Genomic DNA, 12,248 nt, shown 5'->3' with positions numbered 1-12,248 from the left:
ATATATATATATATATATATTTTAAAGGAATACATATATTTTGTTCGTTCCCTCCTTAAGCATTTACCACATGGTGCATAACGAAAACCTACCTCCACTCTGTTCCGACATTTAGGTCAGTTTTCGCCTATGTAGGGAAAAGTTCACTCCAAATGTTTCAAATGATTCAGTTTACTTATAAAGGCATATAAAATGAACTTTTAAATCATGTATGCCCCCCCACCTTCCTTCCCTCCTTTGATATTATTAGCCAAGGATAAATCATTCAAATAATAACAAACATATAATACTTAACCCATAATGTTTGTTAGAAGAAAATAACAACATGGGGCAAGTAGAATATCCCACTGAGTGCATACATATAAAATAAATTCCAAAGTATGATTATAAAATAGACTATAAGCGCCCATTCAGAGAAAACAACATTTAGTGATATTCACAACCCACATTTGGTGTTCATATCATGTTATAGATCTTCATATGGTTCATTCTACAGCGCGGGAGATACCACTAAATTAAAATCCCACATATTCTAAAAACCAAGAATGCGCAATCCCTAATATGAAGCTCATTTACGGTATAAACATTCAGAACATAATTAAAAAAAAAAGCCATAATTATCATTTCTAATGATAAAATCTAATTGTTACATTTTTACTCCTTAAGGAAGAACTGAATGTACATTCATCCTAAATGTGTTCATAATTAAATATGGTTGTACTGGTGTACAGGAGGTGAACGCATATGAATCAAATAGTAATATATGTATAGGCGGTATAAAAATTATCATACGGAACTTTCACATGATGTGTAGGGCCGAATAAATGCACATCGGAATGCTCCAGAATCATACAACGGTCATTTAATCGGAAGTGTTTACATATGTACATGCACACGTATATACGTAGGTATATTCATACCATTATTTCTAAAAATCCTTTAATAGGGGAATTATAGATGCGAATTATTAAAACTAAATGAACTGAAAAAAATAAGTAAGGTACACAAATTAAAAAAAAATATATAATAAGGTCAAGATGTATCATATATATATCGGATAATCATTACACATTTAAGGAAACTTGATTTAAAATGAAATAATATGAAAATGTTACTATGCACGGCAAGAAGGATTTCCTTCTTTTGTTTTTTATTTTTTACGAAAAAAAATTTTTTTTTCACATTACTTCCTATTTTTTAAATGATTCCCTAAGTACACCCTAGCCTATTAATTCCACCCATTCATATCATTAGCATTTCATCCTCGATAATGCTGTTACAAATTGATAACTCATTACTTACATTAATCTTTCATTCTCTAATCGGAATGTGTTCCCGTATACTCCATTTCGGTATTATTACTATATTATATTACTACTATACATCACTTTTGCCCTTTGTGATCTTATGAATTCTCAAAATAAGAGTCTCTAATTCTTTCAATTATAACATTTTTCCCTTTCCCCTTTTCATTAAAGAACGATTTAGTTTTGTTAATCAATTCTTCTTTAAATTTATTAATTGAATCCCGGCTCTCATTGATAATATCTACAAATTCTTTCAGTTCAAAGGATTCCCGATCAAGTAGAGCATAAAAACGCATATTATAAAAAACCTCATGCTCTTTCTTTCTTCTGCTTATAATATCAGAACAATATTCCAATTTATCTTCCACAAAATCTTCATTTGCCTTGTATTTTTTTGCCAGAACTTCTAAATATTCTGATATATCATTCTCAATATTATCAAATTTATCTGCTTCAATATGACGCAGTTGCCACCATATACTACGCATGTCACATTTATATGGTACCTTTTCTAATGTACTTAATAAATCATATAACTCTTCTTCAGTTAAGTGTATGTGCCTCTCAAAACATTTTTTGCGCATTGCAGCTATATCAACAGAATTTAATTCTACTGCTGCATCATTTTCTTCATTTGTTTTATAATACTTTGCCACGTCCTTCTTCTGTGCTCCACAACTTGAATCGAGCTCTGGAGCTGTTAAATTCTTTTTGCCATTTTTATTCTTTGAACCATTATATTTACAATTGCTATCTTTGCACAAATGACTTAAATATCGATTACTTATTTGTGTCCGTGAAACGTTCCTTCCTTCAAATGAAAATATACTCTACGGAAAAATTGAAAAGAAAATTTAAATAATGTTAGCAAAAGTTGTATTTGCACGAATGTGTAACGCAAAAATATAGTTTCATCTGCTCACATATGCTTCGTCTTACTTGTACTAAAAAAATAATAGCGGCTAAATATAAGGAAGAACGCATACAACGAAAAAAACATAAAAAATATCTATTTTCAGCATTTTTGCTACTCATAATATTAATATGTGTGTGACAATTCATAACATTGAAATTGTTTTTCTTTCAATGTATGTGATTTCATGAGCAACAGCACCCGTCGACGTATGCACATTTAAAATGCTTTACACACGAATATATATATATATATATATATATATATATATATATATGTACGCATGAATGTACGTAAGCATGTATATATATAGGTATTGTTGTTTCCTGGAAAATATACTGTAAATTTATATTTATTGGCAATCACCGTCTTAAGAAAATTAATCACTTAGTAAAAATGTAAAACTAACGTTTAAAAAAGAACAGGAGTCGCTACTTCGCAGAAGGAAACATTATATTATCATAAAGCGTGCATGTAATATTTCAAAAAAAAAAATAATCCTAGAGTCCATTTATTCTTTATTTTCTTCAACAAAATCAAGCATTATTATCATTCCTTAAAAGTTCATTATTCTACAAATTTTTATCGTTCCACGAAATAAAAATACTCACAATACACTTTTTCTTATATCCCCCAAAAAAAAGGATTACAATTCCTAATGTTGCATAATAAATATCATGGAAATAATAATAAAGGGAAATTTTCTAAATTATTCCTGCTCCTATAATTCTTTTGATAGAAGGAATTGCAATATATTCTATGAAGCATATATACCCTTTAATTTTGAATCCTTTTTTTTTAGCTCCAAAACTACACCCATCCTGTTTTTCCCTTTTATGCACCTTACGCATGCACCCAGAAGTGATTAATTTTCTCTACACATACTCATACTATCGTAAATACGCTTAAGAAAGTTCAAACAATTATCTAGCTTAATATGCGGTAATCCATATTTAGCGCATACTGAAAAAAAAATTAAAATAAACGAGAAAAAATTGATTAACCCAAATTGAATGTAATATAACTGCAACATTTATATACCTCATTTTTTGTAATAGATCTTACAATTTTTCTTCTGCAATTTTCGAAAACTTAATAAATATTCACTTTAAACATTTTCCCTCCCCCCCATTTTATATACAGAAATTATTAGTTAGCGCTGTTTTATTTGACGCATTCTAAATGAAAATAATGGCGCACTTCATTTAATTCACTTTTATGTGTAATTTATCATTAACAGCTGAAAAATCCATTTGATATATGCAAAATGAATAGAAAATAAAGAATGTAGAAAGGATCGATGGTTTATTAATAAATGGAGCATTGTGCAGAAAATATAACATAATGTAACATAATTAATGTTATAAGGGCTATGCCTCAATTACTTCTTCAAATTATTGTAATTAATATCTAAAAGGTTTTTACAACGTTCAGTTTGCTATACCTTTTTGCATCGTAAAAATTAATACCATTCATGGGAATCGTATTCTATCAAAAAAAATATATATATTTTTTTTTTTTTGAAGGAATCCTCACAGAATAATTAAAATTTAGCAATTCCATTAATTCCCTTTTTTATAACGCACGTTTGTTGTTTTATCCTATCATTCATTTTATGCATCTATAATGAAATTCTAGGAAATGATGCACCTGTAAAACGTGCATACCCTATTTAGTACCATTTTTTCATCATTTGTACGTACGAAGAAACATATCATACACACATTTTCCTTTGTACTTTTTAAGTTTTAATATTTTCTCCTCCAAAATTTTGCAAAAAATGTTAACATAAGTATGCATAAAGCAGCAAAATTGACAAAAGTAGACATCATCCTTGAATTGGAAAAAATGCCTTCTATTTCGTATTAAGATAAACATATAGTCAAAGCTTATGCCCTAAGCAATACCCCTTCACAGGCAACGTTAATTAGAATGAAGGATGTGTCCTTAAATGTAAAATGCCTTAACAAAAAATACATTTGCGCATGTACATATATTGCGCACCGTGTAATATACTACAACAATGTATGCATGTAATATACCAAAAAAAAGAAAAAAAAAAAAAAGAAGTATTCCTTAAGAGGAAAAATACTTCTATAAATGCCTACAATGCACGTTAACCCATTCAACTTAGTAATCCATTAATCCAATGCTATTAGAACTCATGGTATTATACATTGTCATTTCTGATGTATTCTTTTTTTTTATCATGAAAACGGATTATCACATCATAATAACACATGCGCATGTTCCTCAATTCCGCTAATATGATTCAAAATTCTTCACATTATAAATTAGGCGCGTGAAACACGGGCATATTAAAAGAGCGCATGTGCATAATTCCCGCGTCATGCAGTATTTTGTTAAATGACTAAATATACATATTTTTCGATTGCAAAAAAATGCGTTACTGGAATTTCACTAAAATTTTGCTCTAAATTACGCAGTTCTTTATAAAGTAGCTCCATAAAAATGACCACAGTTTTAAATTAAAATAGAAATCACAGGGTAGGTGCATAAGTCATCCTTTTTTAATTCATTTATAAATCGCAATTAATTTTAATATAACGCAAATTAGAGGAACATCAAATTATTCAAAACTCCCTAAGCGAAAATTTCTTCCTTTTTTACAACTCCATGTTAAAATCAATATGTCCATACAGAACAAGAAAATGAGTAGTTATATAATTCGTACTTACAAATCTATAATCTATATTAAGACTAGTTCACTAAACATATTTATGCACACTCCTGCATGTATTATGCAGCTAAAATATATATTCATCCCCGTATATGAAGGAATAAAGAAAAAAAAAAAAAAAAAAAAAAAAAAAAAAAAAAACATTTAAACTTCTACAAATATATACATATACAAATAATTTAAACATTACGAATGTTCAGATGAGTATGGCTAAAAAGAAAAAAAAGGCATGTAGGATGTATTAATAATATCCATCTTACGTATAATAACTTTTTAACGCTAAAGTTGTACATACTAAATTTAAGACTTTATAATGATAAGAGACTAGCGCAAAATATAATATCGGATGTAAGGTTATTCCTATGCCGCATTTACGTTATTACTCTCATAAAATGACATTTGGTCGGTTATTTTACGCTATATATATTTTACTTAAAAAAAACAGTTACTCGCATATTTTAAAAATCCACCTGCATAAAGCATTAATATATCAATACCCTTTTCTGGTTTCTTCAATAACAATTCTGCGAAAAGTGAAGGACTAACAGAAACATCATTTTTTTTTTTCTTGTTAGAATTACTTTTAGGGCCGTTAATATTATTTCCTATGCCTTTCAGATGTTTCTTTTCTTCTGTGTCTTTCTCATCCATCGGGTGATACGTACTTCCATGTGCCCCTACAACAATTCCAGTTTGTTTGCTCTCCTGGTTTCCTATTTTCTCAGTATTTGCCCATTTTGAACTTTCACTAACGCATTTTGAATGTGATTCCATGCTTCCATCTTCAATTAATATTCTTCCATCTCTTAAATGTAACGTTTTAATTTGTTCACTTTGATAAGAATACTCTTCACCGACATTCTAAACAAATAAATAAAATATAAACATACATATATTTATATGTACATATAAATATTCACTCGTTCAAGCTTAGGAATCCAGACAAATATCCATGTCATGGGCATGTGTTAATATCACCCAAAAGACATGAAGAAAATGAAATTGAAAATATCACATATTCCAATCGACTTACCTCTTTACAGGGACTACATAGAGCCCAAATTAATAAGGTATAAATAAAAAATTTCAGGCAAAGTTTATACATGGCTATTTTTCCCATTTTGGGGCAATTTATGTTTCCATTTCTTGAGTAGTAAAATTATTCTATTTATATTTTTTATTATATTCGTGCAACAGGAATACTTCTTTTTCTAAATAAGAAGATATAAACAAAGTAAATGAATAAATAAATATAAATACATATATACCAAAAATTATGACCTTCTTTACAACATTCTTTGCTTTATTCTAATAAAGCTCATATAAAAATGTTGCATAAATAAGAATAATACAGACAGAAATGAAAAAAGCTAAACTGATTTAATAATAATACCGTATAATTTATCAATTATAATATAGAAATATGTGACTTCACAAAACATAATAACATTTTAACATAAAATAATAATAATTACTAAATTTTCCCAGTTTTACAATTTTGGGTACGTTAAATAAAAATATATATATAATGAAATCTTCTTTCAAGAACGATGAAACTAAAATTAAATTATGAAAAAAAAAAAAAAAAAAAAAAAAAATTATAATGAAGCCAGAGACGCAAGTGCAATTCTGAAGTAATATTTAAAAAATCACATATTGCTGTTCCTTAAATGATGGCGACTATATATATATATATATATATATATATATAACATTAATTTTTTAATTTGGGTAATGTACTATTATTACGTCCTAATTATTTTTTTTACGCTCCTCCTATAGAGACTTATGTCCTACTCGTAATTAAAACATTTATTAAAACGTCCACTTGTAAAAATTATATAATAACAGACCTAATTTCCAACCTGTTATGCCTAAAATAGCTATTCTATTCCGTACAATACATTTCATGTAAATTCATGGCGACTCCAATTATTTTATAACTATCTTTTATTATAAATGTTGTCATGTTTATATGTATATTTATTTACATTGGAGTTGACAAAATATATTGGATCCTTTAAATTTAAAAAAAAATTAAATATATGGGCGTAATTTGAAAGGGAAAATTTCTAACTAATCTCTTACGCAAAATTTTTATGCAAATAAATAGCACTTAAGTGAAACTATTTATTTTCGCTTTATATACAAAAAAAGCAGCTAAAGGATTTTTATGTAAAAAAACAAATCATGGTAGAAAAATTCAAAATGGGAAGAAAAAAATATATACTTAAAAAGAATGATGTTCTATAAATCAAATCATTAATCTTTTACAATTTTTGCATAATGATTAAATGTTTCAATTTAACCATGAAAATAGAAATAAGCAGAATTTATCATTTTAAGTATTAAAACATTCCACCATTTAAAAACGTATTTTTAATTTACAATGCTTCTTCTAATATGCTGTTATCCCAATTTGAATGTTTCAACGAAAAAATTATGCTGAATGTTGCTACTACAGAATGAACAAATTTGTTAGAAGCATTTTGAAACCAGCTGCTTGCATTATATACGAATTGAGAAAAAGCATATAACTCTCTAAAAAGTTAGCGAACTCTCTATATAATTTAATGCGGCCACCACATATTTGCATTTCCGTTTTACTACTTAAATTTTTTTCCAGTAAAACCGCAAGCATTGTGTAATTATGCTCCTATTTAAAGTTATATAGAAAGGAGGAGGGAAACAATGTCCACATACGAAGTAGAAATAACGAAATATTATCAAATCATATCTATATCACTCAAAAATAGAAAAAAAGAATATACGCCTTGTCTAATAGTGAATGTATTCCCTTTTACAAATAAATTCATATATATTTATATATACTAATATTTTTTTTCGCATAGAAAGATATCTCCATTTTTATAAAAAGAAAAAAGGTTTTCGTTGCACTTATAACTTCCTAAGAACAAATCGCACACTCCCTTGGAAAACGTTTATTATATAAAAATTTCAGTTTCCTTATTGCATGAAAGAATACTCAAAGTGATAGAACAAATAATTTACACATTATGTATCAATATAGCATATTTTTAAACTTTTTTATAACGTTTCAAAAGAACGTTTTTACATGTTAATTTATAACTTAGGTGAATGTTCTTTCCAATAATTAATGATAATATGAATACATAATGGGTTATAATCAGGAACGTAAAAAAACCTTATCTTTCCTTATTATTCATAATAATTGATAACTCATCCAATACCTATGGATGCATTTATATTTAAACCCTTCCATTGACATAAAATTTAAATGAACACTTCATTATGTTTCAAAACTATATGTTCTAGTTCATATTTATTTAGCCTAATTAATTTTTAACCTTTCCCCAGAAAATATCGAAATTGAATAAAATGTAGCCGCGTTTGCATTTTCATCAATGTGCGCAAAAAATCATTGGTGTGTTCTCTTCACTCAAAATAATTATTAAATCAGTAAAATTAATATACATATATTTATGTATATACAATGAATAAAGTGAAAAAAAAAAAAAATAATAAATAAATAACGGTCGTCTAATAATATTATGCCACGCACTAAGTCAAATGTTTTAAATATAAAAATACTGTTAACATGAGGTTGTAATGGTTAGAACCAGTTTTAACTTTTTTTATAGAACTCTCTTAAAAACCTAAAGAGGTACAAAATAACTACTATTTGTATGACCCCCCCATAGTGGTCGTACTTTTTCAGATTCACGAGGAACCGAAGAAATATATATTGGCTAGCGCACCAATAAATATAAAAAAAAAGCACATCCTTAAAAATTATGTAACAAATTATTCTTAATCTATCTGCATATTATGTTAATACAATAGAGGCAGAAATAATTCAATTATTATGTAACCCAGTGATTTAAGGATAATTTATTCTTTTAGCATTTTTTTCTAAAATGAAATATTAGATCATTACAGCTTTAGTATTCTTTACACATTTAATATAGCAACGCTTCCTTCATGGCGTTCTTACATTTCACCTAGGAAAACTAATTTAACAGATAAGCATGAGATTACTAGTAAATAAGTCTAATACCTAAGTGTATTACAAAAAAGTTCCTGCGGATTTGGTTACACCTATGGTTATACAAATGTTTCAACATCGTTTTTATGAATAAACATGTTTAGAAATAAATACAACACGTTGTTCCTTCAAATGGTACATATAATTACATAGCAACTCAAATGTTGCATAATAAAAAAAAAATCCTTAAAATATAAATTATTACACTTATGTTTATTATATGTTTTTTTTTTTTTTTTTTTTTCACCACATAAGTTGTTAATAAACTTAACGCTTACCATTTAATAATTGTAAAAAAGAAAAAAAAAAAAAAAAAAAAAAAAAAAAACTGACGCTCTTTTAAAAGCGCTTTCTAAAATTATGAAAGAATAGAAAATGGAATTTAACATTATAAAAAATTCTAATGTACTCATTATTTTATATATGGCCTAAGTATTCTTATCTTATTATTACAAAAAGAATTCACAAATTTCCAAAAAATTAAAAATGAAGGGAAGCAACTATAGGATTTCCTATATGAAAGTTATTACATATTCTCTCCTCTTATGGTCGTCGCAATATGCCCATAAGGTAAGATATAATAATTAACATAAATAAATTTTTACACTTGCATTTTTAACTTTCGGATCTTCACTTCTTCACATGAACAATATATTAAAATTTTTAGAAATAAATGCAACACATGTACACACATACCTTTACCGACCTATGAGTACATAAATACATACGTACTAAACTCCTTTAACACATTTTTACTTGTTATTGTTTTAATTTTTAGTCACCCAATACCCTATGTAATCAGTCATGTTATAAGCGCAGCAACAGATTACTGAGCCAGAGTACAAACTATACAGGAATAGATGAGACACCTGTGAGATATGAATTTGGTGATTACGATCAAGATGATGCATTTTATAATATGTCAAGAAGAATGAACAGTGCAGTAAAGGATGATCATTTTGAAAGGAAATTTCAGGCGTTATGCTCTGAAGATAATTTACAGCGTAACTTCCATTCTATGATACACGATGATAATATAAAGAAGCGATTTAGTGCAATAATGCGTGAGGAAGGTTATCCGAGGACATCTGGAAATTCAAATAGAAATAATGTGTATTATGAAACAGAACCTGATACCAGAGGTGGTAAACATTGTGATGATTGTAGCAGAGGAAGATCGGGTGGTTATGATGATTACAAAAAAGAGAGTGGCCGTAAGGGTGATTTGGATGTATTAAAATATCATACACATTCAGGAGGAAAAGGTTACTCATCAGGAGGAGATTATTACATGGATAGTGGACATGCTTCCCGTGATCAATCAACCGTTATGTGGCGCCCCGATGTATCTGAATTTTTATCCAATGATTTTGATAGACATGCTCATCAATGTCAGCATAAAGTGCAAACAAACAAAATCCCTAATGACTTTAACACCTGTGATGTTACTCTGAATACTCACATGCCACTTCCCCATAGTAACAGACCAATGGAAGAACATGAAATCAAACACATATTGCAAAAAAAAAAATTAAACAAAAGTACCCCACAATCCATGTTAGAAGATTTTATTAAATTTGTAAAAAAATCGGATGCAATGTATGAAACTGAAATATTAAAAATAATGACAGATAGCACTGGTGCTTATGATGGCCAACAGATCGAACAAAAAAAAAATAAAGGATTAATAAGAATGCTTAAGGATAAATTAATCATCATTTCCCCAGTTATATCAATTTCATTCTTTTTGGCCGTGTTCGCTTTGTTTAATATAATACCTGGTGTTATCGTAACATCTATAATTCTCCTTGCGACCATTTCATATGTATGGTACAAATATAAAAAGTGCAAACGTATAAATAAAATGTACGGAATTTATGACGAGCAAAAATTAATGCGGCACAGTGCACAACGAAAAATGGAAGCACTCAAATATTCAAGATACATTTCATAATTTCAACACCTTTTCGAAATTGCTATGCAAAATCAAATAGTAACGAGAACAATTTTTTTTATATGCCTATTGATAGTGTACGTATGATACCTATTCATAATGAATTCCTGCATCTTTATTTAAAATTTAAGGGAATTAGGCGATGACTGCCATTACTACGACAGTAACGTCATCAGAAACAGTAATATCAACAGCAAATAATATTGTATTATATCTACACCCCGTCTACATTCGAGTCTTTTTACTTTTCAAAGTTTTCATTTACATTTTTAATTTTGTATGATTGTTTTAAGAAATTGTGTTGTTTGAATTTCTTTCTGTTTCTTCATTAAACTCTTATTTTTCTTTTATTCACATATATATTATATATAATATATTTATTCTTATTACTTTTTTTTTTTTTTTTTTTTTTTTTTGTATACTTGTGTTAATTCGTAAGAAATCTTTATGAGCTCAGATTTTTTTGTGAAGAGTTCTAACGATTTATTTAAAGGACAGTAGACAACTACCATACTGTTAAGAAATATGTATATATTGTTATTATTGCATGGTGCTTTATTTAGGAACATGATGAAATTATTCATTATGCTTCATCATTATCTTTGTAAAATGAAATATAATTAAGTTCATATTAAAAGGTAATAAAGAAAACACTTTCAAACGAATGTATGTTTATCCGCTCTTTTTGTACTACACCCATTTATAACTGATTTACTTTAGTAAATTTTGCTAAATGCACAAATATTGAATTTATATTTTAGTCTTTAAATCTCGAACTTTTTTCTTCTACCATAAGAAATGTATTGTCTATTTCTATATACAATAATTACGGAAGTAATGTTAACCACTTAATCTTTTTCTTTTAAACCAATAGATATTCTTTTTAGAGTCTTACACGATTTTCCTTCAACATTTACCTCAAACCAATTTAGTAATGGACAAATTTGGGGAGAGTGTGTACAATTATTTTTTAGTACCATCCTAGACGGTTAAATTTATAGTAAACTTCTCGTTATTTTTTCTCTTTCCTTTCTCTCACCATTTAAACATTTTCTTATATTTCAGTTTACGCATATAATTATAACTAAGCAAGTTAGCTGCAGAATAATGCTATCTTATATATTATATAAGGATGAAATACTTTGTTGTACCATTCGAAAAATATATTTCTTAGAATTTCCTGAATAACATAATTTCGTTTACAAACTGTTAATTATATGAAAGATAAAATTCCACTTTTCTTTAAAGTATACCTTACTAAGAATTATAATAAATAATTTACCCCTTGTCTTAAAGAAAATTATTCAAATATAACCCTTTTCTTCCTTCTAAAAAATAGAATAAAA

The 12,248-nt window shown here is 27.7% G+C and overlaps 3 protein-coding genes across 3 annotated transcripts; 1 reads left to right on the top strand and 2 right to left on the bottom strand.

The window, feature by feature from the left end:
* Positions 1-1,405: 1,405 nt before the first annotated feature.
* On the bottom strand, positions 1,406-2,342 carry PKNH_1472800 (Plasmodium exported protein (PHIST), unknown function; the record flags this gene model as incomplete). The annotated part of the gene is made up of 2 exons (XM_039113722.1): positions 1,406-2,137; positions 2,247-2,342. 2 exons carry the CDS (start codon positions 2,340-2,342, stop codon positions 1,406-1,408), a joined length of 828 nt encoding a protein of 275 aa, XP_038970088.1.
* Positions 2,343-5,353: 3,011 nt separating this feature from the next.
* Positions 5,354-6,026, bottom strand: PKNH_1472700 (Plasmodium exported protein, unknown function; the record flags this gene model as incomplete). The annotated part of the gene is made up of 2 exons (XM_039113721.1): positions 5,354-5,782; positions 5,955-6,026. The coding sequence occupies 2 exons, from the start codon at positions 6,024-6,026 to the stop codon at positions 5,354-5,356; spliced, it is 501 nt and encodes a 166-aa protein (XP_038970087.1).
* Positions 6,027-9,434: 3,408 nt separating this feature from the next.
* On the top strand, positions 9,435-10,902 carry PKNH_1472600 (Plasmodium exported protein, unknown function; the record flags this gene model as incomplete). The annotated part of the gene is made up of 2 exons (XM_039113720.1): positions 9,435-9,518; positions 9,727-10,902. 2 exons carry the CDS (start codon positions 9,435-9,437, stop codon positions 10,900-10,902), a joined length of 1,260 nt encoding a protein of 419 aa, XP_038970086.1.
* Positions 10,903-12,248: the final 1,346 nt, after the last annotated feature.

The sequence above is a fragment of the Plasmodium knowlesi genome (genome assembly GCF_000006355.2).
Source record: "Plasmodium knowlesi strain H genome assembly, chromosome: 14".
Classification (NCBI taxonomy): Eukaryota; Apicomplexa; class Aconoidasida; order Haemosporida; family Plasmodiidae; genus Plasmodium; species Plasmodium knowlesi.
The sequence above is the reverse complement of the archived record's forward strand: the minus strand, read 5'-3'. Positions and strand labels throughout refer to the sequence as shown.